This window comes from Vitis riparia, chromosome 13 (assembly GCF_004353265.1).
Source record: "Vitis riparia cultivar Riparia Gloire de Montpellier isolate 1030 chromosome 13, EGFV_Vit.rip_1.0, whole genome shotgun sequence".
Lineage (NCBI taxonomy): Eukaryota > Viridiplantae > Streptophyta > Magnoliopsida > Vitales > Vitaceae > Vitis > Vitis riparia.
Window position 1 is genome coordinate 7,638,946 of NC_048443.1, and position 25,242 is coordinate 7,664,187.

The 25,242-nt window shown below is 38.1% G+C and overlaps 1 protein-coding gene across 1 annotated transcript in view; it reads right to left on the reverse strand.

Annotated features, from left to right (window-relative positions):
• The window catches only part of LOC117929199 (THO complex subunit 1), a 46,798-nt gene extending 21,556 nt beyond the window's left edge, over positions 1-25,242 (reverse strand). Inside the window, exons 1-9 of the mRNA XM_034849473.1 lie at positions 25,072-25,242; positions 24,822-24,905; positions 24,004-24,078; positions 16,308-16,401; positions 9,547-9,692; positions 9,372-9,443; positions 7,924-7,996; positions 7,717-7,782; positions 7,543-7,589 (exon numbers count right to left, since the gene is read on the reverse strand). Coding sequence (XP_034705364.1) covers positions 7,543-7,589; positions 7,717-7,782; positions 7,924-7,996; positions 9,372-9,443; positions 9,547-9,692; positions 16,308-16,401; positions 24,004-24,078; positions 24,822-24,905; positions 25,072-25,074 — 660 coding nt within the window. The 5' untranslated portion in view covers positions 25,075-25,242. The remainder of the gene's footprint in view (positions 1-7,542; positions 7,590-7,716; positions 7,783-7,923; positions 7,997-9,371; positions 9,444-9,546; positions 9,693-16,307; positions 16,402-24,003; positions 24,079-24,821; positions 24,906-25,071) is intronic.

A 25,242-nucleotide genomic window follows, 5' to 3' on the forward strand; every position in this document is an offset into this window, starting at 1 on the left:
CTTCGAAAGCTCTACACGTTAGGAAGAAGTAGAGGAGAGGAGGGCAGAATGGTGTGGAAGGCTAGCAAAAGTGGGGAATTCTTGATGAAGTCTTTCTACTCAGCCTTGGAGTTAGAAGGTGAAGTGTCTTTCCCCTCAAATATAGTGTAGAGCTCTTAGACTCCTACCAAAGTGGGTTTTTTTGCATGAGAAGCAACTTGGCGAAGAATTCTAAACACGGACCAACTTAAAAGGAGAGGATGGTTTTTGATGGGTTATTGTTGTATGCATACAAATGCAGAAGAATCAATAGACTATCTCCTCATCCATTGTGGGAAAGCTAGAGGATTGCATTTTTTATTCTCTTTATTTGGCATTTTGTGGGTTCTCCCATATTCCGTAAAGGACTTGTTAATGGATTGGAATGGGAGCTTTGTGAGCAAGAAGAGAAGAAAGGCTTGGAGAACAACTCCTCTTTGCCTTTAATGGACAATTTGGAAGCAAGGCAACCAAAGAATCTTTTAAGGGGTGCAGTGCACAAACCAATCTCTTAAGGACTCCCTTATATTTAATTTATAAATGTGGTACCACGGGTATATTCTGGTTGATGGTCAAGCTGCTCCACTAACCTTGATAGATTTTATTGAGTGCTAGATTGGGGTTGTGGTTGTAGGTTGTTTCTTTTTGTTTTCTCACATGTATACTTTCATGTGTATGGTGTTCGCCTCCTTTTGTTTGCCATTTTATATACATTTGACTTCCAAGTTTTTGGATAATTTAATCCATAACCATTTTTACGTTGAATCCACTGTCACCATATTCATATTTGAAAGGGAAGACCCTAGACCAGGTCTATCTTGAATGCAGGGGCAGTTAAGCAGCTTGCCTTATGAAACTAGGAGTGTGGGGAAGGTCTTTCCCTTCATCCCTCTATTCTTGTTGGGACCAACTAGACAAAGAGGAGGGAAGAGCATTCTTCCCAACAAAGAGAGAGAGGGAATGGGTGGGAATATTTGAAATGAGTATTAGGTTGGACCACCTCCAGTTCAAATGCAAGGCTCTGACATGCTAAAATCTTTCTTTGATTGATCCTCAGGGTGGACAACGTGCTCTTGGTAAGAATGGCTAGAGGATATTTGTGATACTCCAAACACTTCCAAGCAAAGTGAAAAGTTATGCATTAGATCATTTTGAAATTTTCACTGATGACAATGAAATTAAAAGATATTGTATTTAGTAGTAATCTGTATGGAATATATATATATTATTTACTTACCCAAAAACAATAGTGGATAGCTTCTTAAACTAATTCTTGAGGCCTCCACTTGTCTTCAAAAATTAATGCATTCCACTTCAACCAAAATGACCCACAACTTAAAGCAAGTGCACTGCCCTGCCAAATCACTCTAACCCTTGTACTAATCCTGAAGTCTATGAAAAAACTAGCATCAAATCTGCAATACCTTTAAGGGAACCTAAGACAAGCCCCAATCCAAAAAGTATTCTCCACAGTCCCAAAATGACAAGGCAGTGAAGGAAAAGATGATCCATGTTTTTGTCATACGCAAAGCAAAGCACACAACTTCAAGGACAGAAAACTAGATAAGGTCTCAATTGGTAAATTGTTAGAATTTAGTTGCCACTGACAAAGCAGAAGCTTTAAATTTGGGAGAAGTTTTAGCTTTACAGATAAAAATAGCTTAAGGAGAAATGGCAAGAGAATCACTCTTAGAAAGGGCATGAGGGGAAAGGCATAAAGGAAAAGATGCCTAATGAACCAAAAGTATAAACCCTCTCATTTGGAAATGACAAAGAGAGGTTGTCACACATTGTGCACAGAGAACAAAAGAGAAGAGGTTGCCAATTTTCCAATTAGGCAAATTAAATTGAAAGTCAAAATTCCAAGAGAGGGAAGAATATGACTTATCATAAGACATAGGAACATTCTTAGCCCTTCAAATGAGATGGAGATTACGATAAAGAATATTGAGAATCCGATACCCCACCAAACAACATCCAGGAGCAAACTTTGGAGCCATCTATGAAATGCATGAACTTAAGAAGTCTTAAGAAAACCTCAGAAATTGCCTTTTAGGAGCACTATGCTAACCACCCTACAACTAAAAAAATAAGAAAAAAAACACATATTTAAAAAGGGTTGTCTAGGAGTGCAACCCAAGTACATAGGAAATATACAAAGAGAGTCGACAGCTTAACAACAAGAACAATAAGAGAATCATAAAATCTAACATCTTCCAAGAAATTCAATAAAATCAAGTAAGGAAACATAGACAGATTTAAAGAGACTTTTTTCCTCCCTTCGTGTATAGAGAGTTGATAATGTGTGCATATTGCTTTTTCTACTTGTAGTATGAGCAAATAGTATTAGCTTTTTGTGGAGCAATATATGTTTCCAATTTATACTCTGCCAATAACCAATTGTCATTCTTCGTATTTATCATTCAATGAAATGAATCTAACTATATATGTATATATATATATATATATATTTTTTTTGATAAGTAAAGGATATGCATTCAAAAGGCACAACGCCACAAGGTATACAGGGAGTATACAAGGCAGCTAAGGCCTCAAAAAACAACAACAAAAAAAGAAACACCTCCCTTTAAGTGGAAGCTATCCACTCTAGGAAGCCTATAAGGGAGAACGCCTCCTCACCTACATACAATTTGGCCCAACTCCACAGATTACAAACAAAAAAATTCTTTAACTTCTGAACGTTCAACACACCCCCCCTAAAAGCTAATCTATTCCTCTCCTTCCACACCGTCCAAAAAATACACAACGGAATGGCGTACCAAATCTTTTTCCTTTTCTTTCCCACAAACGAGCCCCTCCAGCTAACTAAAACCTCCTTTACAGTTTCTGGAAAAACCCATTTCACGTCAACTAAACCAAACACTATATCCCATAGAGCTCTAACCACTGTACAATGTATAAGGATATGATTTACACTTTCTTCCTCACAACCACACAGGAAGCAGCGATTTGGAAGTTGTAGTCCTCTTCTTTGAAGTCTATCCAAAGTAAGCACCCTCCCCCACGTCGCCTCCCACGCGAAAAAAGCAACTTTAGTTGGCACCTTTGCCACCCTTGCCACCCAAATGCTTCTTGATGGAAAGCCTGTATCATCAGACCTCGCCAACAAATTATAAGCTTCCTTGACCCTAAATTGACCACTTCTTCCTTTCCTCCACAGGACTGAATCTTCCTCCCAAGAGGGTTTGTGACCCCTCAATATGTGTAGAAAATCCCCAACCAACTCCAACTCCCAATCATTGAAATCCCTCAAAAAATTTAGATTCCAATTTCCTTGACCCGAATTTTGATCCCACATTTCCTCAACCGTTGAGTTCCTTTGAACCGCCATACCAAAGAGATGAGGAAAACAGTGGGACAGCGCTGACTCTGAACACCACACATCTGTCCAAAATCTGATCGTGTTGCCCTTCCCTACTCTGAAAGTCATGTTATCCCAACACCACTCTGATTCTTTCTAAATCTCCTTCCAAACCCCTACTCCCACCGCCCCAGTAGCCTTCTTTAGCCTCTAACCAAAGTCCTCCTGCCCATACTTCACCTTGATCACTTGTTTCCAAAGATTATCTTTGTCACAAGCATACCTCCATATCCACTTGCCAAGTAAAGCTTTGTTCAACATAGCTAGCTTCCTAAGGCCTAGCCCACCTTTATCCTTGTCTGTACATACCACCTCCCAATTTACCAAGTGAGTTTTCCCCTCCATATTTCCCCCTCCCCACAAAAGTCCCTTTGCACTTTCTCAAGCCTTCTAGCAACAATCTTGGGCATTCTGAAGATAGACATTTGGTAGATTGGCATGCTAAACAAAGTACTTTTTATTTAAGTGACTCTTCCCCCTTTAGAAATATATTGCCGTTTCCAAAGGGCTAGTCTCCTCCTGACTCTCTCTTCCACCCCATCCCACATATAAGGCGCTCTATTGAGAGCTCCTAAAGGAAAACCCAAGTACTGAGAAGGTAAGGACCCCACCCTGCAACCTAGCTCAACAGCCAACTCCTCCATCTCCACCACCTCTCCAACTGGAATGATTTCACTCTTGGCTAAATTAATCCTTAGGCCTGACGCCGCTTCAAACCAGAATAAAATCCAACTTAAATGAGTTAGATGATCCCTTCTGGCCTCACAGAATATAATGGTGTCGTCAGCAAAAAACAAGTGAGAGATGTTCAAAGGAGGTTCACTATGTATATATATTAAAGAGACACTAGACCAAGAATACAAATTTGTTAAAATAAAAATAAAAATCTTCACCAATAAACCTGAACTTTCTTCACCTCAAAACAACTCTTTTGCACTCTTCTCATAAGCATCATATCAGAAACAGAGTGGCAAACCTCGAAAACATCCTGTGGCCCCTTTCAACAGAACTTCTGTAGTGCCAACGAAAGCTTTGATGCCAACAATGTTAGTTTAAGAACACAAAGATAAGACAATCACACATACGGTACACGAGGTTTTAACGTGGTTCGGCCAACCATGCCTACGTCCACGGATGAAAGATAATGATTCCACTATACAATAGAGAATATTACAGAGGACAGAACCAGATACAACTATTGGGTTCCCGAAACATCCCATGTTTCCCCACTCCTTGTATCCATACCTTACTACGAGTCATCTCGCTCCACCGGGTACCTCCCGTTCTTCCTCACATCTCTATCCACCTTGTATAGTCTCTCTACAGGCCCATCTCCATCTCATAACTTTTTCCCCTCATGACCTAGAATATTTATAGAGATATTTCCAACAACCTTCCTTATTCTATAAGGAAGTCTAATATTATAATAATATATCAACCTATAAATATTCTATATAATATTCTTTACAAAAGGGAATCTATACTAATTAGGAATTTGGGACACTTCCTAACAATCTCCACCTTGGACCAAATTCCATGAAGTTAATCTTCAATCTCTCCATGACACAAACCTTTTGTATCATATCACCACGAGAGAGCAATCGACTCCACCTTCAGTGAAAATTCCTTTTGTTTTCATCTTGTGTGCTTTGTGATCTTTTGCTTTTCCAGAAATCTTCAACCCAAGCTCTGATACCAGTTGTAGTGCCAACGAAAGCTTTGATGCCAACAATGTTAGTTCAATAACACAAAGATAAGACAATCACACATACGGTACACGAGGTTTTAACGTGGTTCGGCCAACCATGCCTACGTCCACGGATGAAAGATAATGATTCCACTATACAATAGAGAATATTACAGAGGACAGAACCAGATACAACTATTGGGTTCCCGAAACATCCCATGTTTCCCCACTCCTTATATCCATACCTTACTACGAGTCATCTCGCTCCACCGGGTACCTCCCGTTCTTCCTCACATCTCTATCCACCTTGTATAGTCTCTACAGGCCCATCTCCATCTCATAACTTTTTCCCCTCATGACCTAGAATATTTATAGAGATATTTCCAACAACCTTCCTTATTCTATAAGGAAGTCTAATATTACAATAATATATCAATCTATAAATATTCTATATAATATTCTTTACAAAAAGGAATCTATACTAATTAGGAATTTGGGACACTTCCTAACAACTTCCATATCAACCAAGGAGCAATTCTTTTGAAGACCGAAAAGTACCCAACAAATCCAAAAAAAAACAGAGAATACCAGGGCCCACAACAGTTCACCCATCTACTATATACCCCATCCTCTAAACTTTCACCAAGGAAAGAAAAGTGTATTCCTCCATGAAATTAATTCCTTTTCTACCCTTTCACAGACAAAGCCTGAATTCTCTTAAAGGACAACTAGACAGCAAGACGAAACACATGTTAGGAAATCTAGAATGCCATTTCAAGCAATTGAAGCTTCTAGCAGAATTTTAAACACACTAATTTTTTGTATCAAATTTAACACAAACACACACATACACACACACACTACATTTAATTTACTTCTCAACTTCACCAATGCCTATTTTGGTATGAAATTGCATCTTTTGCCAATATAACTTTGATAGCACCACCCCCTAATCATTCCAACTTCATGTAGAGGGTACAATCACACACCACTAGGATCTTTTTTTCATTATATTAAAAATGAATAAAAGTACATGAAGGAGACATAACGTAGCCAACCAGTGTAGACTAAAAATAAAAAGAAACACAAAACTCCTCTCATTGCTATTCAAACCCTTTTGTTCTACACACTAAGGGTCAATAAAGCTGAACAACATTAAGAGGAATGTCTTAAAAGGCAAATGTACAAGAAGTCCACAAAGAAGAATAGAAGTGGATTAGATCCCAGTGTCTCTTCGTCCTCCACTTAACCTCAAAGACCCTACCATTTCTCTCTCGCCACATGAACCACATCAGTGTGAGACAAGTGATTTGCCACAACTTGCCTCTTAGGGAACTCCTCAAACTCCTATATGAGATGATCATCATGTCACATATACTCCTAGGTGGAACCCAGTCCAGCCTAGCATGTCTAAATAGATGGTGGCATAGCCTCATTGTCACAAGACAATGAAAACAATGATGATCAACCATTTCTCCACTTCTCAAACACAGAATGCACCTATTAAGGCTAAAGGCTTTGTAAGGTCTTTTCAACAGATGCATGTCATTGGTATTTACCCTTTTACGTGGAGAAGCAAGGCTTGGACCTTAGATGGGGCTTTAGACTGCCATACAAATTTGGCTAGAGAAAAGGGACATAAATTTGATAGATTGGACAAGGCCACAAAAAGGGATTTTACTAAGAACAAACTTGAGAAGGATAAAGATCAACCTCACGCATTTGGAATGGTTGAAGACAAATGCATACGATTAAGAGAAGACATATATCTTTCAAGGTCCTCAATCTCCAAATCAATAAGAAGATGATGACAACTAAGGTTCCAGGAAGACAAGGAAGAGCTCCCAAGGATAGCTAAGATGGAAAGGTTTTTTCTCTAAGACTCCTCTGGGAAGTCCTCGAAATTGAGAACATAAAGGTTGACCCCCCAACCACAAAGTAAGTGTGTAAAAAAATTTTGAAAAACTTGTGCAATGGTCAGTTAGTGGCACTAATGTGACCATTTGACCAGAATGTTGGTGTCTCATCCATTAGAATGTGTCCCATAAATGGTTAAAGTGACCTGATGCCAAAGGGTGAAACTTTCCCTAAGGACCTCCATAGCCACTTCCCTAACGTAATACGATTCCTCAAAGAAACCTTCCCTAATCCTAAACCTCCATACTTCGGCTTACACACTAGGATCTTACCTAAACTAGATAACCAAACTTACCAACTGTAAAATATTTAACCTAAATCACCACCTTTCTCTGCTACAAATTGATAATTTTTTTCCCCAGCAAGATAGGAGGAAATTAACTGGTTTTAGTTTAAACTCCTGCTTCATTTTTCAATTATAAGTAGATCCTAGCATAGTCACAATGGACCCATTCTGAAAGTTTTATTAAATGGAACAATGGTAAGATATTTGGGATAGATGAGAAAACTCTCTCCTTCCTTAAGTTGCATATTTTACCTGTAAACTCCAAAAAGTCTTGTAAAAGTTGAAATCAAGAGAAATTCCTGGAAAAAAAATAGTAAATTTATTATTTACACTTCAGCCAGAGACCTTTACAACAATAACACATAAATAGAACTAGAAAGAATGGAATTTAAAGATGGTTAAAAATCCTGTGCAGCATGGAGGTACCTTCAGGGGCATCTTTCTCATATTTTGTTTCATTAGATGTGTTGAAAACCCCCTTTATATTCACAGCTGTAAGCATAGAACAAAAAACAGACGTAACACAGATGCTCACATATATATATATATATATAGAAAGAGAGAGAGAGAGAGAGAGAGAGAGAGAGAGAGAGATCACTTAAAAGTAAAGATCAGGAACAAATTCAAACAAACCTGAACGCTCAGACAAGGGAAAGAAATGAGCCAGAAACATGAGAATTCGTCCACAAAAAACCACATCGTTTGCCTACAAAGTCAGTTTTCCCATGAATCAGCAGAAAAACTGAAATTCACATAACATTTTCCAAATGATAAATGATGAGATAAAGATATCTTTATGACATTCTAAATAAAAATTTAGCCCAAAAGTACTGCTAGAGGAATTTCAAGTGAAATTTATAAATATTGATCTACAGTCTCAATAAAAACATCAGTATAACTCTTATAATTTATCCTCAACTTCTAGTAAAATATCCCTATAATTTTCTATTACATTCACATTGTTTTATTGTGAGCGTTTATGCTGACTTCTAATTTAGAGGAGGTCAGCCAGTGGAATAGCAAGCCATCCAGGTTCATGGGGAGATTGAAGCAAAGCAAGAGGCAAGAGAGCTGGAGAAAGTGGCATAAGGGAGATGGAAAAAGCGGCAGTGCTCTCCTGTGGGAAGCTGACACATAGGAAGACCTTAAATTTAAAGGGACTCTTGAAAAGCAAGAGCAAGTTTCAGTTTTATTCATGTGTACTCTATGAAGTGAAGCCTTTTATAGTGGCCCAAAAAGTAACTCCTGTTACTTGTAATATGCTGACATGGACACTGTCAGAGATGGTGACTGTCTTGCACACACTGGTGGATCCCACCTACTCTGGTTAAATTGGGCATGATGCATGTCAATCCTGCCTTATGAACCTCCTACTCTGGAAAGAGAAAAAAAAAAACACAAACCATCCCAAAGTACCCATTGCTGGAAGGGTCAGTTCTGCTAGTAAGGTACACCAACCCCATACTCATTGGAAACCCAAGTTTTCTTTGCAGCTTAGAAAAGTATATTAGTATAAGAGCATTGTGTTAAGGAAGTATCTTTGGAAGGGCACAAGAGATTACTAGCCATCTTTAAGGAACATTGACCAATTTTCTTGGCAACAAGGACAAAGTCATTCCCTTTGGACGCATATGGCATTGCCTTTGGAGGTGAGTTAGGAGTTGTAACAACCTCCATGACAAGCATTCCCATTTCATTGGCATCTAAAGTATTTGGCCATCTACCCATAAGTAGTCGTCCATCTCCAAAAAATGCAACACTATTACAGAGGAGAAGATATGGAGGTGGTCATGCAGTACATTCATCCAAAGGTAAGAGACATCTAGCATGCCAGTGGAAATTGAAAATTGTTTTGTTTATATGATTTTAAGTCCCAGAACATGTAGCACTTTAGGATTGGTTGTATCACAATGATGCCTACATATCAGAAACCAGACACCTAGCAGACAATGACTATGCCCAATATTTTATTTAAATGCACCTTTGCAGAGAGGTGCATTAAAACCTTGCTAGCAGCCTAGCAATATTGACACCAATTAACATGGAATATTTGAAAGTAAGTTAAGGTATATTAAAACAACCTTTGACAGACGACGAAGAAGTTGATTGCACGTCCTCAGCATCACAAGCTTTCCACGTGCAAAGAGCTCTTGCTGTATGTAATGGAAACACAGATTTAAGAAGAATGCATCATGGCCATGCATGGATAACATGAACTAAAGAATTTCACCACCCCACAATTAGATCAGAGCATACCTTCCCCAATATATCTTGTTTACTCTCTATATAAGCAAAGATGTCTTTACAGTTTCTCATTGTAGACATTTCTGTTAAATCTTCCAATAGCTGGAATATCATACCACCCTCAACATGTTCTTTCTCACAAAGATACAGCACAATGTCTAGTAATAACCAAAAAAATTGAGAGAGAGAGAGAGAGAGAGAGAGAACAATTACAACAATGCCGTTTAAGGGTAAAATTAATTCATTGAAGCATACATAAGATGTAATCAGGATAAACAACTGAAAAGATCAAAAGGTCAAGGAAAAAAGAAACATCCAAAAAGAGAAAGGAAAAAGCTAGCAAAGTGGTCCAAATTCCAAAGCTGTTAAACCTTTTGTTTTTTTTGGAAGAAAAACAAACATCTTCATGCATTAAATAATAAATACAAGAAGGATGAGCAATCCTTCAAAGATGTACAAATGTTGGTTCGAAAGTGTTAGCCTAGGGTTGAGTAATCTCAATTTTGATGATAACAAAGCAAAGGTTAAAAGACAGCAATAAGTCTATTGTTTAAGTGCATAGGTTCAAAAGGATTGCATCATCATATATACTACAAAACTCAAGTGTCTCTTTCAAGAAGCAAGACAATTTGCAAGACTCGAGAGGAAGGTGCAAGAGGACTTTATAATTTTCATGAAGACCTTAGTTAAGCTTGTCTTTGAATTGTTTTGCATGTAATTGAAGTTTTTTGTGCTCCCCGTGAGGATGGCAAGACTTACCTAGTCTAAGAGACTACCTTGAACCTCAAACTTTTCATGAAAATCTATTATGTTTCTTAACAACATTATCGACTTAAATGAAGTGCCTTAGAAGTTATTTATACTTGAAAAGTTCTCAAAATATCGATTAAGATTTGTTCAAAGGTGGTCTAAATTCATATGTGTTAGTAAAAGAAGGTCTTAGTCCCAAAACAATGCATGAACTTTGAGGAATATATTGGGTGAGAGAACAAGTGGACAACCACCTGGATGTCAAATTACTATGTTTTAGTTGGGGAAGTTACTATCTAGCATGTGGATGACTACACGGTTGTCTACTTGCTAACATGGACAACCATATTGTTGGTCAGAAAGCCCTTGATTTTAGGACACGAAATATACACAGAGAATCTCACAACCATATATGTGTGTGTGTATGATATATATAAAGAATGTTGGATGAGGAAATTATGGACACAGGCAAAAAAAAATCGTGTATTGCCATTTATATTTGGCAATAGCATGTAAATCAAATCAGAATTGTATATTGTCATTCATATATTTGGCAATACCGTGTGATCTACATGGAAAACCTGGTGGTGGTAGGAGCCTATAAATAAAAGTCTCCTTTCCTCATTCTAGCCATCCCAAAGTTGAGAGAAAAAGAGTGGTACAACTCTTTTGAGTGTAAAAGTGAGGTTCTCTTGAGAGTTAGAGAACTATGATCACTCCTCCAATACCCATCTATCTAGGATTACCTAAGGAACATCCATCAAAGTTTAACTTTACCAAACCTCCTTAAGGGCTAACCAATGAATCATAACTTTCTTTTTTGACATGTTCAAGTAGCAAGCACTCTTCCAATCTAGCATTCAAATATATAGAGGAATATCCGCAAAAGGTTCAACAATCAAGGTCCATACAAAAGAGAAGAAGAAAATCCAATCACAAATGGGATCCACAGTCTCTATTTATCCTCAAACATCTGTGCATTCCTCTCTAGCCATATGAACCATATCAAGGATAAGATAGCCCCCTACCAAAGAGTCTTCCCTTTTGATAGGCTGCCAAAGCCTTTAAAGAAGATTCTCAACATCTCTACAACGCCTCTGGGAGGAACCCACTTGAGATTGGCTATGCAAAACAATCTATGCCAAAGTTCTAGTGTAGTGGGACAACGAAGAAAAAGATGATTAGGTCATTCTTTACTATTTGATCACACAACACACTAATCTAGGTTGAGAGCTTTGTAAGGCCTCCTCAATTGAAGTAAATCGTTGGCATTAACCTTCTTATTAGTCATAAGCTAACTGAAAGCCTTGACCTTTGGTGGAGCTCTTGAGTTCATTAACTTAATGGGAGCAAAAGGGTTCAAGACAAGAGAAGCAAGATAGACTGAGAGGGCTTTATAGAATGAGCTCATAGAGAAAAGTCCTAAGGGAGTCAAAAACCAAACCCTTTCATCTATAGAGGAAGGTGATTACACATGTAATAAGGTGGAAAGGAGGCTACATAGTTAACTCCTCAAGCTCTAGATCAAAAATGTGTCATCGAAAATTGAAATTCTAAGATCAACAAGTAGAGGATCGATCTACAGTTGATGAAACAGGCACATTTCTACACCTTATAACTGTAAAAAAATTTGGAAATTGAAACTTGAGAGGTCATTTGCCCAACCAAGTATCCTTCTAAAACAAATTTTAGTGTCATCTCCCATTGAGTACTAAGTAAATATAGAAAAATTGTCAAGAATCTGAGAAATAGCTTTTCAAGAACAATGATCCGACTTCCTAACAACAATGTTGGTATCACAACCATTGGAGTGCAACCCATAAATACTTAGATGACTCTATGCCAAAAAGTGGTGTTCTCTATAGGTAACCTCACAAATACTTACCTAGAAGGGCTTTATTCCTTAAGGAGATTATCCCTAACCCCAATCCTCCATCCCTTTTCGGTTTGCACACATGATCCCAACCAACTAGGTGATCTCTTTTCCCTTTTCTAAAACCTTACCAAAGAAAGTCTCTTTGCAATTTCTCAATCCTAGAGGCCACTTTAATTGGGACCTTAAAAATTGAAATGAAATAAGTAGGGATAGATGATAAACAAGATTGAAGCAATAGAGGGCAACGTGGTTCCTTACAAAGGAATAGAGGGTTGAAGCTCCTCTCTTGACTAGTCTATCAGCTTCTTGTTGTGCCTCTTTAGACCTCCTGAATAGATCACACCTCACTATTCTAGAAAGGTCCAATATCCTCTTAATCCAATGATCTTATCTACAAGAGGGTAGGAAATTTTCTTGTACCTTAAGTCAACAAGGAAAGTACTATTGTCGACCCCCTTCCACCATTTTTGAGACTCCCAAAGAAATGAATGTCGTGAGACCATCCAATACTACTATCATAGCCAAATGCTCACTAGTGAAAGACTAACAAAGCAACACCTATGATTGCACTATTATTTCAAATTTCATAGTTTTTTTTTTATAAGTAAAGCAAAATGTATTAATGTAGAGACGGAAAGTTACAAAGTATACAGGGGGTATACAAAGCAACTACCCCCTCTCAAAGCAAAAAGAAGACCAACAAAGTCTCACCACCCCTTAGTTGGACGCTAACCATTCCAAGAACCCTATAAGGGACAGACGCTCCTCTCCAATATACAATCTAGCCCAGCTTCACAAACTACAAACAAAAGAATTCTTAAGCTTTTGAATATCTAACACTCCCCCCCTAAAAGTTAGTCTATTCCTTTCCTTCCAAACCGTCCAAAAAATACACAACGGTATGGATTTCCATATCTTTTTCCTTTTCTTTCCCACAAAAGGGCCCCTCCAGCTAATTAAGACCTCATTTACAGTTTCTGGAAAGACCCACTGCACACCTGATAACCCAAGGACAATATCCCACAGGACTCTGACCACTATACAGTGAATAAGTATATGATTTACAGTTTCTTCTTCACAACCACATAGAAAGCAACAATTAGGAAGTTGCCATCCTCTTTTCTGGAGCCTATCAAGAGTGAGCACCCTCCCCCATGTAGCCTCCCAAGCATAGAATGCATCCTTGGTTGGAACTGAATCCACCCAAATGCATCTTGACGGAAAAACAATATCATTGGATCTGGCCACCAATCTATATGCTTCTTTGACCCTAAACTTTCCATTCTTTCCTCCCTTCCAGCAGACTGAATCTTCCTCCATAGAAGGCTTGTAACCCCTCAGAGCATGGAGCAAGTCCCCTATCATATCCAACTCCCAATCGTTAAAGTCCCTCAAAAATCTTAGATTCCAACCCCCTTGACCGAAATTCTGATCCCACATCTCCTCCACCGTAGCATTCCTATGGGAAGCCATAGCGAAAAGATGAGGGAAATTTTGGGACAGCGTTGTACCATTACACCAAACATCAGTCCAAAAATTGATTTTGCTTCCCTTCCCAGCTATGAACCCCATGTTGTCCCAGCACCATTCAGTTTCCTTCAAAATTTCCTTCCACACCCCTACTCCGAACGCCCCATAAGCCCTCTTTGCTCTCCAACCATAACCTTCTTGCCCATATTTCGCCATTATCACTTGCTTCCACAGATTATCTTTATCATAAGCGAATCTCCAGATCCATTTACCAAGCAAGGCTTTGTTCAAGAGCACTAGCTTCCTCAAGCCTAGCCCTCCCTTGCTCTTGTCCGCACAAATCACCTCCCACTTAATTAGATGAGCTTTCCTTTCCACGCTTCCCCCTCCCCAAAGGAAGTCTCTTTGAACTTTTTCTAATCTCCTAGCAACTGACTTAGGCATCCGGAACAGGGACATATGATAGATTGACATGCTAGCCAAGGTGCTTTTTATGAGAGTGATTCTCCCACCTTTGGAGATATATTGTCGTTTCCACCATGCTAGTCTCCTCCTCACTTTCTCTTCCACCCCATCCCAAACTAAAGGGGCTTTGTTAGGAGCCCCTAATGGCAAGCCCAAGTATTGAAAAGGCAACGAGCCCACCCTACACCCTAATTCCACTGCCATCTCCTCAATCTCCTCCACCACACCAACTGGGATAATTTCACTTTTGTCCAAATTAATCCTTAAACCTGAAGCTGCTTCAAACCTCAAAAGAATCCAGCTTAAATGTGTTAGGTGCTCTTTATTAGCCTCACAGAACACGATTGTATCATCAGCAAAGAAAAGATGAGAGATTTTTAGATTGTGTCTCCTATCACCCTGAATACTGCATCCTGAGAGGTAGCCCCCAGCAACCACCCTCCTAATTAAGGCATCTAGAACTTCCATTCCCAGAACAAAGAGGTAAGGAGATAAGGGATCCCCTTGACGAAGCCCTTTAGAACTCGAGAAAAAACCAGCTGGAACCCCATTAACTAGAACTGAAAACTTGGCTGAAGATATACAACTCCACATCCAACCCAACCACTTTGAGCCAAATCCCATTTTGTGTAAAGTCTTCAACAAAAACTGCCAATTGATGCTATCATACGCTTTCTCAATATCCAACTTACATATGAGCCCTTTCTCTTTTCTTTTCTGCCACGAGTCTATCACCTCATTCGCAATTAAAGAAGCATCAAGGATTTGTCTTCCCATCACAAATGCATTCTGGGTTGGGGCTACCACTTTGCTTAACACTCTCTTGAGTCTATTAGCTAACACTTTAGCCAGCAATTTGTATAGCCCCCCCAAGAGACTAATGGGTCTAAAATCCCCCAGATCAGCCGCCCCCCTTTCTTAGGAATTAGAACCAGGAAAGTATTATTGAGACTTTTGAGAAAGGAGCTTTGCTCATGAAATTCCTTAAACATCTCCAAGATCTCCCCTTTCACAAAATCCCAACAACTTTGCCAAAACACCATAGTAACAAAAACAAATTTCATAGTTAACAGTGATCTTTAAAATTGAGAATATTACAAAGTACAAAAACAAAAAGTCATAGGATAAGAAAAGGCGAGGGCTTTTCTTCTTTTATGGTTTTTCGTTTTTGTACTTCGTAATATTCCCAATTTTAATGATCATTGCCAATCGTGAAATTAGAAACAATAGTGCAATCACATCAGTTTTGGGTCAATTTCTTCTTTGTATCAACATTCATTCATTTGGGAATCTCAAAAATGGTGAAAAGGAGTCAACAACAGTACTTTCCTTGTTGACTCAAGGTACAAGAAAATTTCCCACCATCTTGTAGATAAGATCATTGGATTAAGAGAACATTGGACCTGTCTAGAATAGTGAGGTGCACTAATGATCAGGACATCCCATATGAACTACTGCATTGTTACTACTTCTGGACTTCACAATTTGGATTGTTTTCAGGACATTCCTGCAGTTGTTTCCTTAGTTATTGTGCACTAATGATCAAATTCTGCTTCACATTGTGGTAGCACTGAATATGTTTGTTTGTAGTATTCTACTTCTACATGCTCAAGAGTGACACTGGGATTATTAATTTATTACTTGACATGATGATATGTAAACATACTGGGTAAGCAGATTTATTTGCTTATTCTTACTTCATGTTCAGATTGCATAATGTTATTATTATCTATCTATTGGAACACAACCATGTTATGCTTAATGATATGCTGAATACTTGATTTATTGCTTGCACACACCAGATGCTCACATGCCCCAAGTCAATGCATTTTTCTACATGATAGGAGCCCATGCTCTTTTTTATCTTAATTTGATGATTTTCAAGAAGCCACTGAAGAGACAGAGATTCCTCAAGAGTAAAGTTAATTGCTTTATTCTAGTTCTCATTTCAGTTTTCTAAGAGTCGATCAATCTATAGAAGGAAAGAAATGCATTTCAATTTTCTATTTGGCTACTTAACTAAAGAACTTATCTGGTTTCTAGGTATTTTATCACACTTTATGGGATCACTTCATAATTCCCTTCATGCATCGGGAAGCTGAATCCAAGATGAGATATCTTGCATTCGAAGTTTGGGGATTTGACAATACTTCTAGCACATCATTTTTCTTTTTATGCATTATTTACAAAAATATTAAAAGCATGTACAGACCCAAAAGGCGTGGAATTTGACTTTGGATTGCTTCCTCATCATCAATTGATTGCCCATACTGCATAATTTTCTCCCCTGATTGAACGGCACATGACTGCACAAAATACAAGCAATTTAAGTCATCGAATGGATACAGTACAGGGACGGTAGAGAAGAAGCAAATGTAGCAATTAATGTCTCAAATGAAGAAGAAGAAGAAACAGCAATTAATGTCTCAAATGCAGCATATTGCCCACATGGTAGAGAGAATTTCTTAAGATCCAACAGGAAAAAAAAAATACTGACAAATATATATAATGGCAAGAAATTTCCACCAAACTTTTCTAGCTATGAGGCTTGATACTTAGTCAACTCGTCCCCTACATGGGTGACCACTGTAGGAAGAGCAACCACACCCCCGAAAGGTCAGGAATTTTGTCAATCCAAACCCCATCTCCAAGACCCTCTTGCTTTGAGATAACCAGGATAGAACAATGTCTTGACCCTTTCTACATGAAAATCATCAGTACCTAAGAGAGGAGACTCTTCTTTTTCTCTTGCTTATGGAGGCCTAGATCGACTAATTAATAAGCCGATAGGATGGCCAAGAGAGAAGCCCCTTCCTCTATTGATTTTATTGGGATCTCATGCCTGTGCCGCCGCCACCGCCCCCCAAAGTTTTATTGCTCTTTTCCCATAAGGTCAGGAAGCCAAAGACTTTCTACTACAGGGACTTCTCTTTTGCTTTTCTATTTTTATACTCTTGAATACGTCTTTTTTTTTTTTTTTTTTTTTTTTTGGTGGGGGGGGGGGGGGGGGGGGGGGCCGGGGGTGAAGGATTTTTCTCATCCTTCTTTCTTTTGACAATTACTTACTTTTCTATTAGAAAACTTGTATAGTTTCTCATCAAAAAATTATTAATGCCTACATCTGCTTCCTCCATCAACACTTCCATTGAAGCTAATATCCCAGTTTCAATGATTACAGTAAAATTGATTAGTTTGGCAAAGAGTATTATGTCACGGACTTAATCTTTTCCTAAGCTCGTGCGGCACTTAGACAATTCAAGACACTTGATCTTGTTAAGTCAACCTTACTTCCGATGCTTGGCTTGCTAGGCTAAAATGCACCCAACTTAGAAGCTTTAGAGGGCATAGTAGGCAACACTTAAAGAATGGAAGCTTTATTGCTTTCAAAGGAAGCTATACAATGCTTGGAAGCTCACTTGCTTGGTGTCTTGGCCAAATGAGGCCCTCACCTATTTATAGGCACCAATGGAACTCTCTGGAACCTTGGAGAGTTCCTTACAATTTATGAATATTCTAGAACACCCTACACAATTCTATGTACAAGCCTATGTACAAGAATATACAAGAGACTTCTGGAACTCTCTAGAAAGCCTTAGACTCTTCTCATGCCTTCTACCATAGTGTAGAGATGTGTGGACATCTCTAGGCTTCTCTAGAAGCTTTCACACTCTTCCCACTAATTACTTAGTGTAGATAGCTCCAGGAGTTTCCAAAAGCTTCCCTCCTCTTATATAAGCCCATGGGGAGGGTCATTTCTTTTCTTCTTTTTTCTGATAGATAAAGAGAATTATATTGAACGGAAAGAGGAAGCATAAAAATAGTGGCCTCTAAGTATACAAGAAGTATACAAAAGCAGCCCAAAAGCTCCAAACCAAGGGAGGAGGAAATAAACAACAAAACCCCTACCCTTACTTAGAGCCTAGCCACTCAAAAAAGCTAACAAGAGAAGAAGGGCTTAAAACTATAAACACCCTAACCCAAGACCAAATATTACATACAAAAGAATATTTCAGTCTTTGAAGCGAAAGCTCCTCATTCCCGAAAGCTAACAAATTCCTTTCCTTCCAGACTGACTAAACTATACATAAGGGGGCCATTTTCCAAGCCTTTTTACGGGTTTTCCCCACAAACGCTCCATGCCACCCAAGGAGAGTTTCTTTCACTGAACCAAAGAGAACCCAAGCCACACCAAATAGGGAGAAAGGAAGATTCCACAAGGCCCGCGTCTTTACACAATGAAGTAAAAGGTGATCCACCATTTCTTGTGTATCCTGTGACAATTAGCTCTGTTCCCATGGTGATTTCCATAACACTACTTAACCCCATTTGGCCCAACATCCCCAGGAAACAACCTGAAAACAACCAAAGGGACTACCCACCTGATCCTCTCGCCAGTTACATTACATACCTTCATTAGTAACCCATAGATAAGTAGCAATAAAGAAGTTCTTATCAACATAAGTCGTAACCCGGTATTGATGTTCTTTCCTAAAGTCCAAAACAAATTGAAGATAATGTTTCTCATTAGGAATTATTATCTTTTTTTTTTCTGATCAAAAAAAAAAAGATAATAATTCCTAATGAGAAACATTATGGAAGCACCCTTGAGGACTTACAAGAGAAGTGGAATACTGATCCCAACGCATAGGCCTTAGTTTGGAATATAGACAAGGACTAAAGTTCCTCTTAGAAGCTTACACGATTAAGACTCGATTCAAGTTCTTCTTGGAACCTTACACAGTTAAGTCTGGTCAAGATGAGCCATAATAAATGTTCATTTGAGAAAAAAGAAGCTTAGTAATTTCCATGTTGGAATGGGCGAGATTTACAACTCATGGTCATATATAGAGCCTTCTTATTGTATTAGGATTAGTTTTAGTAGTTTATTTTTTATCAAATTTTCTTCAACTTCTAAATTGAAATTTCCATTCCTATTTATTAAAAAAGTTTACTAAAACTAGAATTGTTATTTTCCAATTATTAATACTTTTATCCATAGTATTTATAACCCAATCTTCAATTCCACTGGTTTTTTTCAATAGGATCTTTGTCCATTGATTTACTTAGCCCACACCTATATTCTAACTTCTTGTAAGACAATATCAAATTGAACTACCATTTTTCTATAGAGCTTTCTTCCCTCCTCTTTACATTAAAATACAAAAGATGAATAGTTCATTTCCTCCACAATAGCTTTTCATAACCCCACACCGTACCTATCTCTTACATCATAAGATCCTCTCCATATTTTCCACTTTTAACCTATCTCCATAAGGTTCCTTTCTAATGCATAACACCAACTTCACTTGCCCAAAAAAGCCTTATCTAGCAAAGAAAAACTTTTAATGCCTAAACCCCCCTTTCTCTTCTTCGTTCAAATACTTGATCACTTGACTAGATGAATATTTTTCTTCAAAGGCCCTCCTCCCTAGAGGAAGTTTCTTTGAATCTTCTCAAGCCTCAGACTCATTCTAACTGATCTTGGAATTAAATACAATGATATGAAATAAAGGTGTAAGCTAGAACATATGTTTCATATCAAAACAAGCCTCCCTCCCTTAGAAATATATTTTCTTTTCCACATCGATAGCCTTTTGTAAAACCACTTTTCCACTCTATCCTAAGTGGCTACTGAAGTTCCTAATGAAAGCCTCAAGTAAAAAGACAGAAGTTCTCCTAGCCTACATCCCTATTCATAGGTCAACTCCTCTGCATTGTCCACCCTTCCAACTAGAATCAACTTGCTCTTTTCAAAGTTAATTTTCAAACTTGATATAGCTTTAAACCACTTGAGCAACCAACTTAAATGAACCATTTGATCTTGATTAGCCTCATAAAAAATAAAGGTATTATCTACAAACAACAAATGAGACACCTTCTCCACCTCACCTCCTCTCCCACTCACCCTAAAACCTAACAAGTAGCCTCCTTCCTTTTCCCTCTTTAGCAAACAACTAAGGACCTCCATTACAATGACAAATAAGTAGGGGGAATAGATTTCCCTTCTCTTAATTCCTTGGAGCTTTGAAAAAATTTAGAAAAGGTGTCGTGTCATTAACAAAAACTGAAATTTTACAATAAAAATGTACCATCTAATCCATCTTCTCCATTTCTACCTAAAAATCATCTTTTCAAGAACTATTAGTAAGAGGTTCCAATTAACACGATCATAAGCCTGTTCAATACCTAGTTTGCACATAATGTCTCATCCCTCACTTTTCAACACAGAGTCAACTCCCTCATTAGCTATCACCACTGCATCAAGAATTTGTCTTCCCTCTACAAAAACATAATGGGACTTGGAAACTACTTTTCTCACCACCCGCTACAATCTCTTTGCCAACACTTTAGCAAGAATTTTATATAAACCTCCCACCAAGCTAATAGGTCTAAAGTCCTTCAGATCCTGTGCTCCCTCATTTTTGGGGATTAACACCAAGAAAGTAGCATTGTTCTCAAATCTCCCTCGTTCAAAAAACTATTTGAAAAACCTCATCACCTTATTTTTCACAAAATCTCAATTGCAATTCAATTGAGAACCCATCTAAACCTAGGTTTTTGTTCCCATTCAACTCTAACAAAGCACTAAACACCCAATCAATGCCCATTAAGAGTATTGACCACATAATCGATGCTAGATCTCTACTCTTCTAGATCAGACAAAAGGTTGTGAAAGGTCAATGTCACTCCTTCCTTTATATCACTATCCTTAAATAGCCATGCCCCATTAACCTTCACTTCGGCCAAAAAATTCCTTCTTCTATGAGCATTGGCCATTTTGTGGAAGAATTTAGTTCTACTAAAATCTCTCTAGATTTTCTACTTCTACGAAGCTTCTTTGAAAAGGGCCCATTTGTGAAACTCTTCCCTTGTTGTGCTTCTCGCTTCCTCTTCTTCTTGAGAAAAGGCCCCCTCTCTCTCCTTGGAATCCTAAAATCCCACCAAATTTAAGGTCATCTTCTTCCTAATTGAAACATTGTCAAGCACCTCTTTGTTTCAAAATTTTCAAGTCTTATTTCAAAGCTTTCAACTTTGCTACCAAAATGAAAAGGAGATACACTAAAATCATACCCCATCCACCACCCTTTAAGCAATTCTTTGATACCCTCCCCCTTTAACCACATATTTTCCTCTCCTCATCCCACCCCCATCTAGCAAAACAGGCACATGATCTAGAACAAGCTTCAACAAAGTGCTTTGAACCACCTCACTAAAATGGATTTCCCATCTCTCAACCACCAAAAACAGATCTAATCTCAATAAGGACTGATAACTCAGTTCCCCGCACTTGGGCCCCCAACAATGGAAGATCCCGCAGCTCCAACTCTTCAATCATCTTCGGGAACCTTCTCATAACCGAAGACAATCTATTACCTTTGTTGCATTCTTTTTGGAATCTTACCACATTAAAATCACATACAATGCACCAAGGGTCATCCCACAAGCCTTTATGGCCCCCAACTTTGCCTAAAACCCTCTCTTTCCCTCCTCAAGATGGGCCTATACACCCCTATAAACACCCAGACAAAGCCATCCTCGCAATTTTTGAACGACATGAAATCAAATATTCACCCTCTTCCCTACCCACAAGCTCCAACACCTTATTATCCCTAAACACTAGCACCCCACCAAAGGCTCCCCTTACACCCACAACTCCCTATTCCAAAAATCTTTCCACCCTTAAACTCCTCAAAAACTCCCTCAACATTTTCTTAAATTTTTGTTTCCTATTAGCAAACTAAATAAACTTTCTACATACAAATCACAAACATGATTATCTTTCTCTTATCACTATCATTAGCCCCCCTCACATGTTAAGAAATAATTCTCAACTTCATTTGCAAATTGAAGTTGATCCCAGCCTTCCTTGCCACAACCTGCCCCACTACTTGAAAAACCCTTGAATTTCACAATGCACTCTACTCTCTTCAACTCTCTTTTAAATTTTGAAATTATAATATTCAAATGCCAAACAATAATGAGACCTATCAAAAAAAAAAAAAGCCAAACAATAACGAGCGAAATTTTTACTAAAAAGAAGACTGATATTCAAATACCTATCTTCTTACATCATTTTCCACCCGACTCAAAGTAGCACATCATAATAACGGTAAGTAGGGACAAAGTATCTCAAGGAATTTCCATCAAAGAGGCGCATCATCATACCACCCAACCTAACTCCACTAAGCCTTACTCCCAACAACTTGGAATTGGCAATATAGATCTTATTTCACCATTCAACTCCATTTAGAGCTATACCTTCACATATCATGGACAAACATGCTTTTTCTACTACATTGACCTTCATCTTCTTTGGCCTTCTTTTCAACCTTTCGTTGCCTTCAACTGGAACTAAGTCATTCCTCCTATCCTCCATATTGGTGAACCCATTGGTCTTCAATGCACCATCACCATTAACATATCATTCCAAAACTTAATTGAATTTCTACAAGCTACCCTGAGTTCTACACCTTTTTAAAAAGTAAGGCTCGTCATTTATAGCCCCACAGAGGCCACAACCCACAACCATACAGAGCACTCACTACCTTGGGATTCCATCCACTATAAGCAACTCCTTATTTTGTGGCAACTACTCTCCAAAGTGTCTCCTAAACAAACCCCTGTAGCTATCCCCTAAAGAATGCCAAAATTTAAAATTGACCAATACAAGACTCTTAAAAATCAAACCGCAGATTTCCCTTACACTGCAGCAACACACTTGCTCCCTTCATTTTGGTCCTTGATGGATTTAGTCAATATCACTTGGCCCCAATTTTACCTTGGTATTTCCCCAATCAATTCCTGCATTCTTCAAACTATTATAAATACCAAACAATCCACAATAATAACTTCATCATGGACGTCAAAGTACAATATCCAATCATATTTGAGGTTCAGAACCAAAGAAACTCTTATTAGGTGCAGTAAAGTTCATCAGCATTCTCTATTCAAAATCATCTTCTAGGGGAAGAAGTTGGAACTTGGAAGGAGGTAGGGTGGGGAGGGGAAAAGAATAGTTGTTTCCTTCTCAGCTAAAGCCAAATATCAAACTATCACTCATGCCACTTGAAAGTTTTCAGGGCCATGGCTCTCTTTGGATGATTAAAATTGACCAGGCAACCAACTCCGATATATCGTGACTCACCTGAATCAAATTTTTTCAAAACTGCAACTCATTCTGCCTCCCATTTGCATGAAAGGATATAAGGCATATCAAAGGAAAAATGTTACTTCATAAAAGATGACATAACTTATGGCCACCTCATTTCCACTGACTTGAAGAAGATCAAACCACAAATCATACCACTTGCAAGTTGTCTAGGTCATTCTCTCTTTGGAAAATTGAATTTTACTGACCACAGTAACTCCAATATATGCTGACTCACCCAAATGCAATTTTTATACCTATCTGCAACTCATTCTGCCTCCCTTCAATTTAAAATTACATGGCCATAAGTTTTCATGAAAAACTGAAGCATGTCAAGGAAAAAAATGTTACTTCTCACAAAGATGACATCCAAACTTATGGCCGTATAATTTCTACTGACTTGCAGCTGAATGGGATCTTTAGCAAAGCACCAAGCAAGCCAAGCATGTTAGTATGCAAGCATAACATCAATGCAGCTGTAAACAAGTACAATTTTATACATAACTAAATTTAGATGGAGCATCTGAATGGTAGCTGTCTTAGTGTTTGTTTCCTTCCAATGAAATAATGACTCAAAGAAAATGGATAAGAAGAGCAAATTAACTTAGAACCATGACCATTCAGGATTGATGTTCTTTCATATGATATTCCATTGTACTTATTCATGAATCAATGACAATGAAATATGTTACACTTGAATGCAAAAGTGTAATGAAAGAAACCGTAAAATTCTATGGGCCAGTACAGTAATATTACATACCACAAGTTCCTGAAGTAATTTCCGAAGAATATTTTCTAACAATTGATTCTCATCTTGAGCTAGTTTTGTTTGCTTCTGTCAAGAGAAAATCAATTCACCTGGTCAGATCAAACTAAAAAAGATGACTCCATAAAAAGAACATGCAAAATAAAGAAACTAAGCATGTTGTACTGGTTTGGTATAGTCATTGTTTTAGTCGGAATGCATATCATCATACACCCAAAAATGGAAGATTTGCACATACTAAAATGTCAAGAAATTAATACTACCAAATGTAACTGCCATAGTTTTTCTTCCAGTATATATATATACATTCTTATTTGACTATCAAAGAAAAATCCATCTGACGATCAATCTCTGACATAAAAGTGGAGAACTTTGACTAGCAAGCCAAAGAGGAACAATGTAATTGGGGTTTCTTCCAAAGGCCACTATGGGGTCCAGAATGGGGCTCTTTTCAGAATTATGATCCCCCTAAACCCATATTGAGGAAGGACTCAATCCCATCAAACCTCCCCGAAACCTTGTCAGCAAGCTACCATGACACCCTCTAATGAATGAAGTTATTTAGCATGTCAATGCCATAAACCCAAGGTTTAAGCTCCAACTTTCTGAAAAAAAATTCCAGTCATTCACAGGACTGGACTTAAACCAAGGTTACCAGGAATGTCTACTAAAGTTCAAAAGTACGGGCATAAAGAATTTCAAATTTTACATTCAAGTTGAACAAAGAAGCAAACCATCCATATGTGTGGATCGCCAGAAACATGGAAGGGAAAAAAAAAATCATTTTAAAGAGAAGGATTTGGGGCAAGTACCTGAGGTTTTATGGCCTCTTGCACTACCTGGAGAGCAAAACTTTCCGGTGGCCCAGGTTTCAGTAAGGCCTGCTTGAATATTTCCTGAGAAGAATACACAAATGCTAACACGATTACATAAACAGAAAAACCAAAGGGGAATAAATTAATAAAAGAAAATAAACCACGACATTATCAGAATGGCATATCAAAAGTAAATCAGCAAGACACAAAGCTACAAAATGAAACAGTTCATATTGAAAGGACTTACCATGTCAAATATTCAACCACAACGTCGAATAAATCACCAACTATCAGACGACCAAAATTCCAGAGCCCTGAATTTCCAAAGCTAAAAATGTCATGAGAAAAAATTCGACCTATCTGGTATCATTTTCAATCAAAATATAACAAGAAATCAAACTCAACAACAATGTCGAAG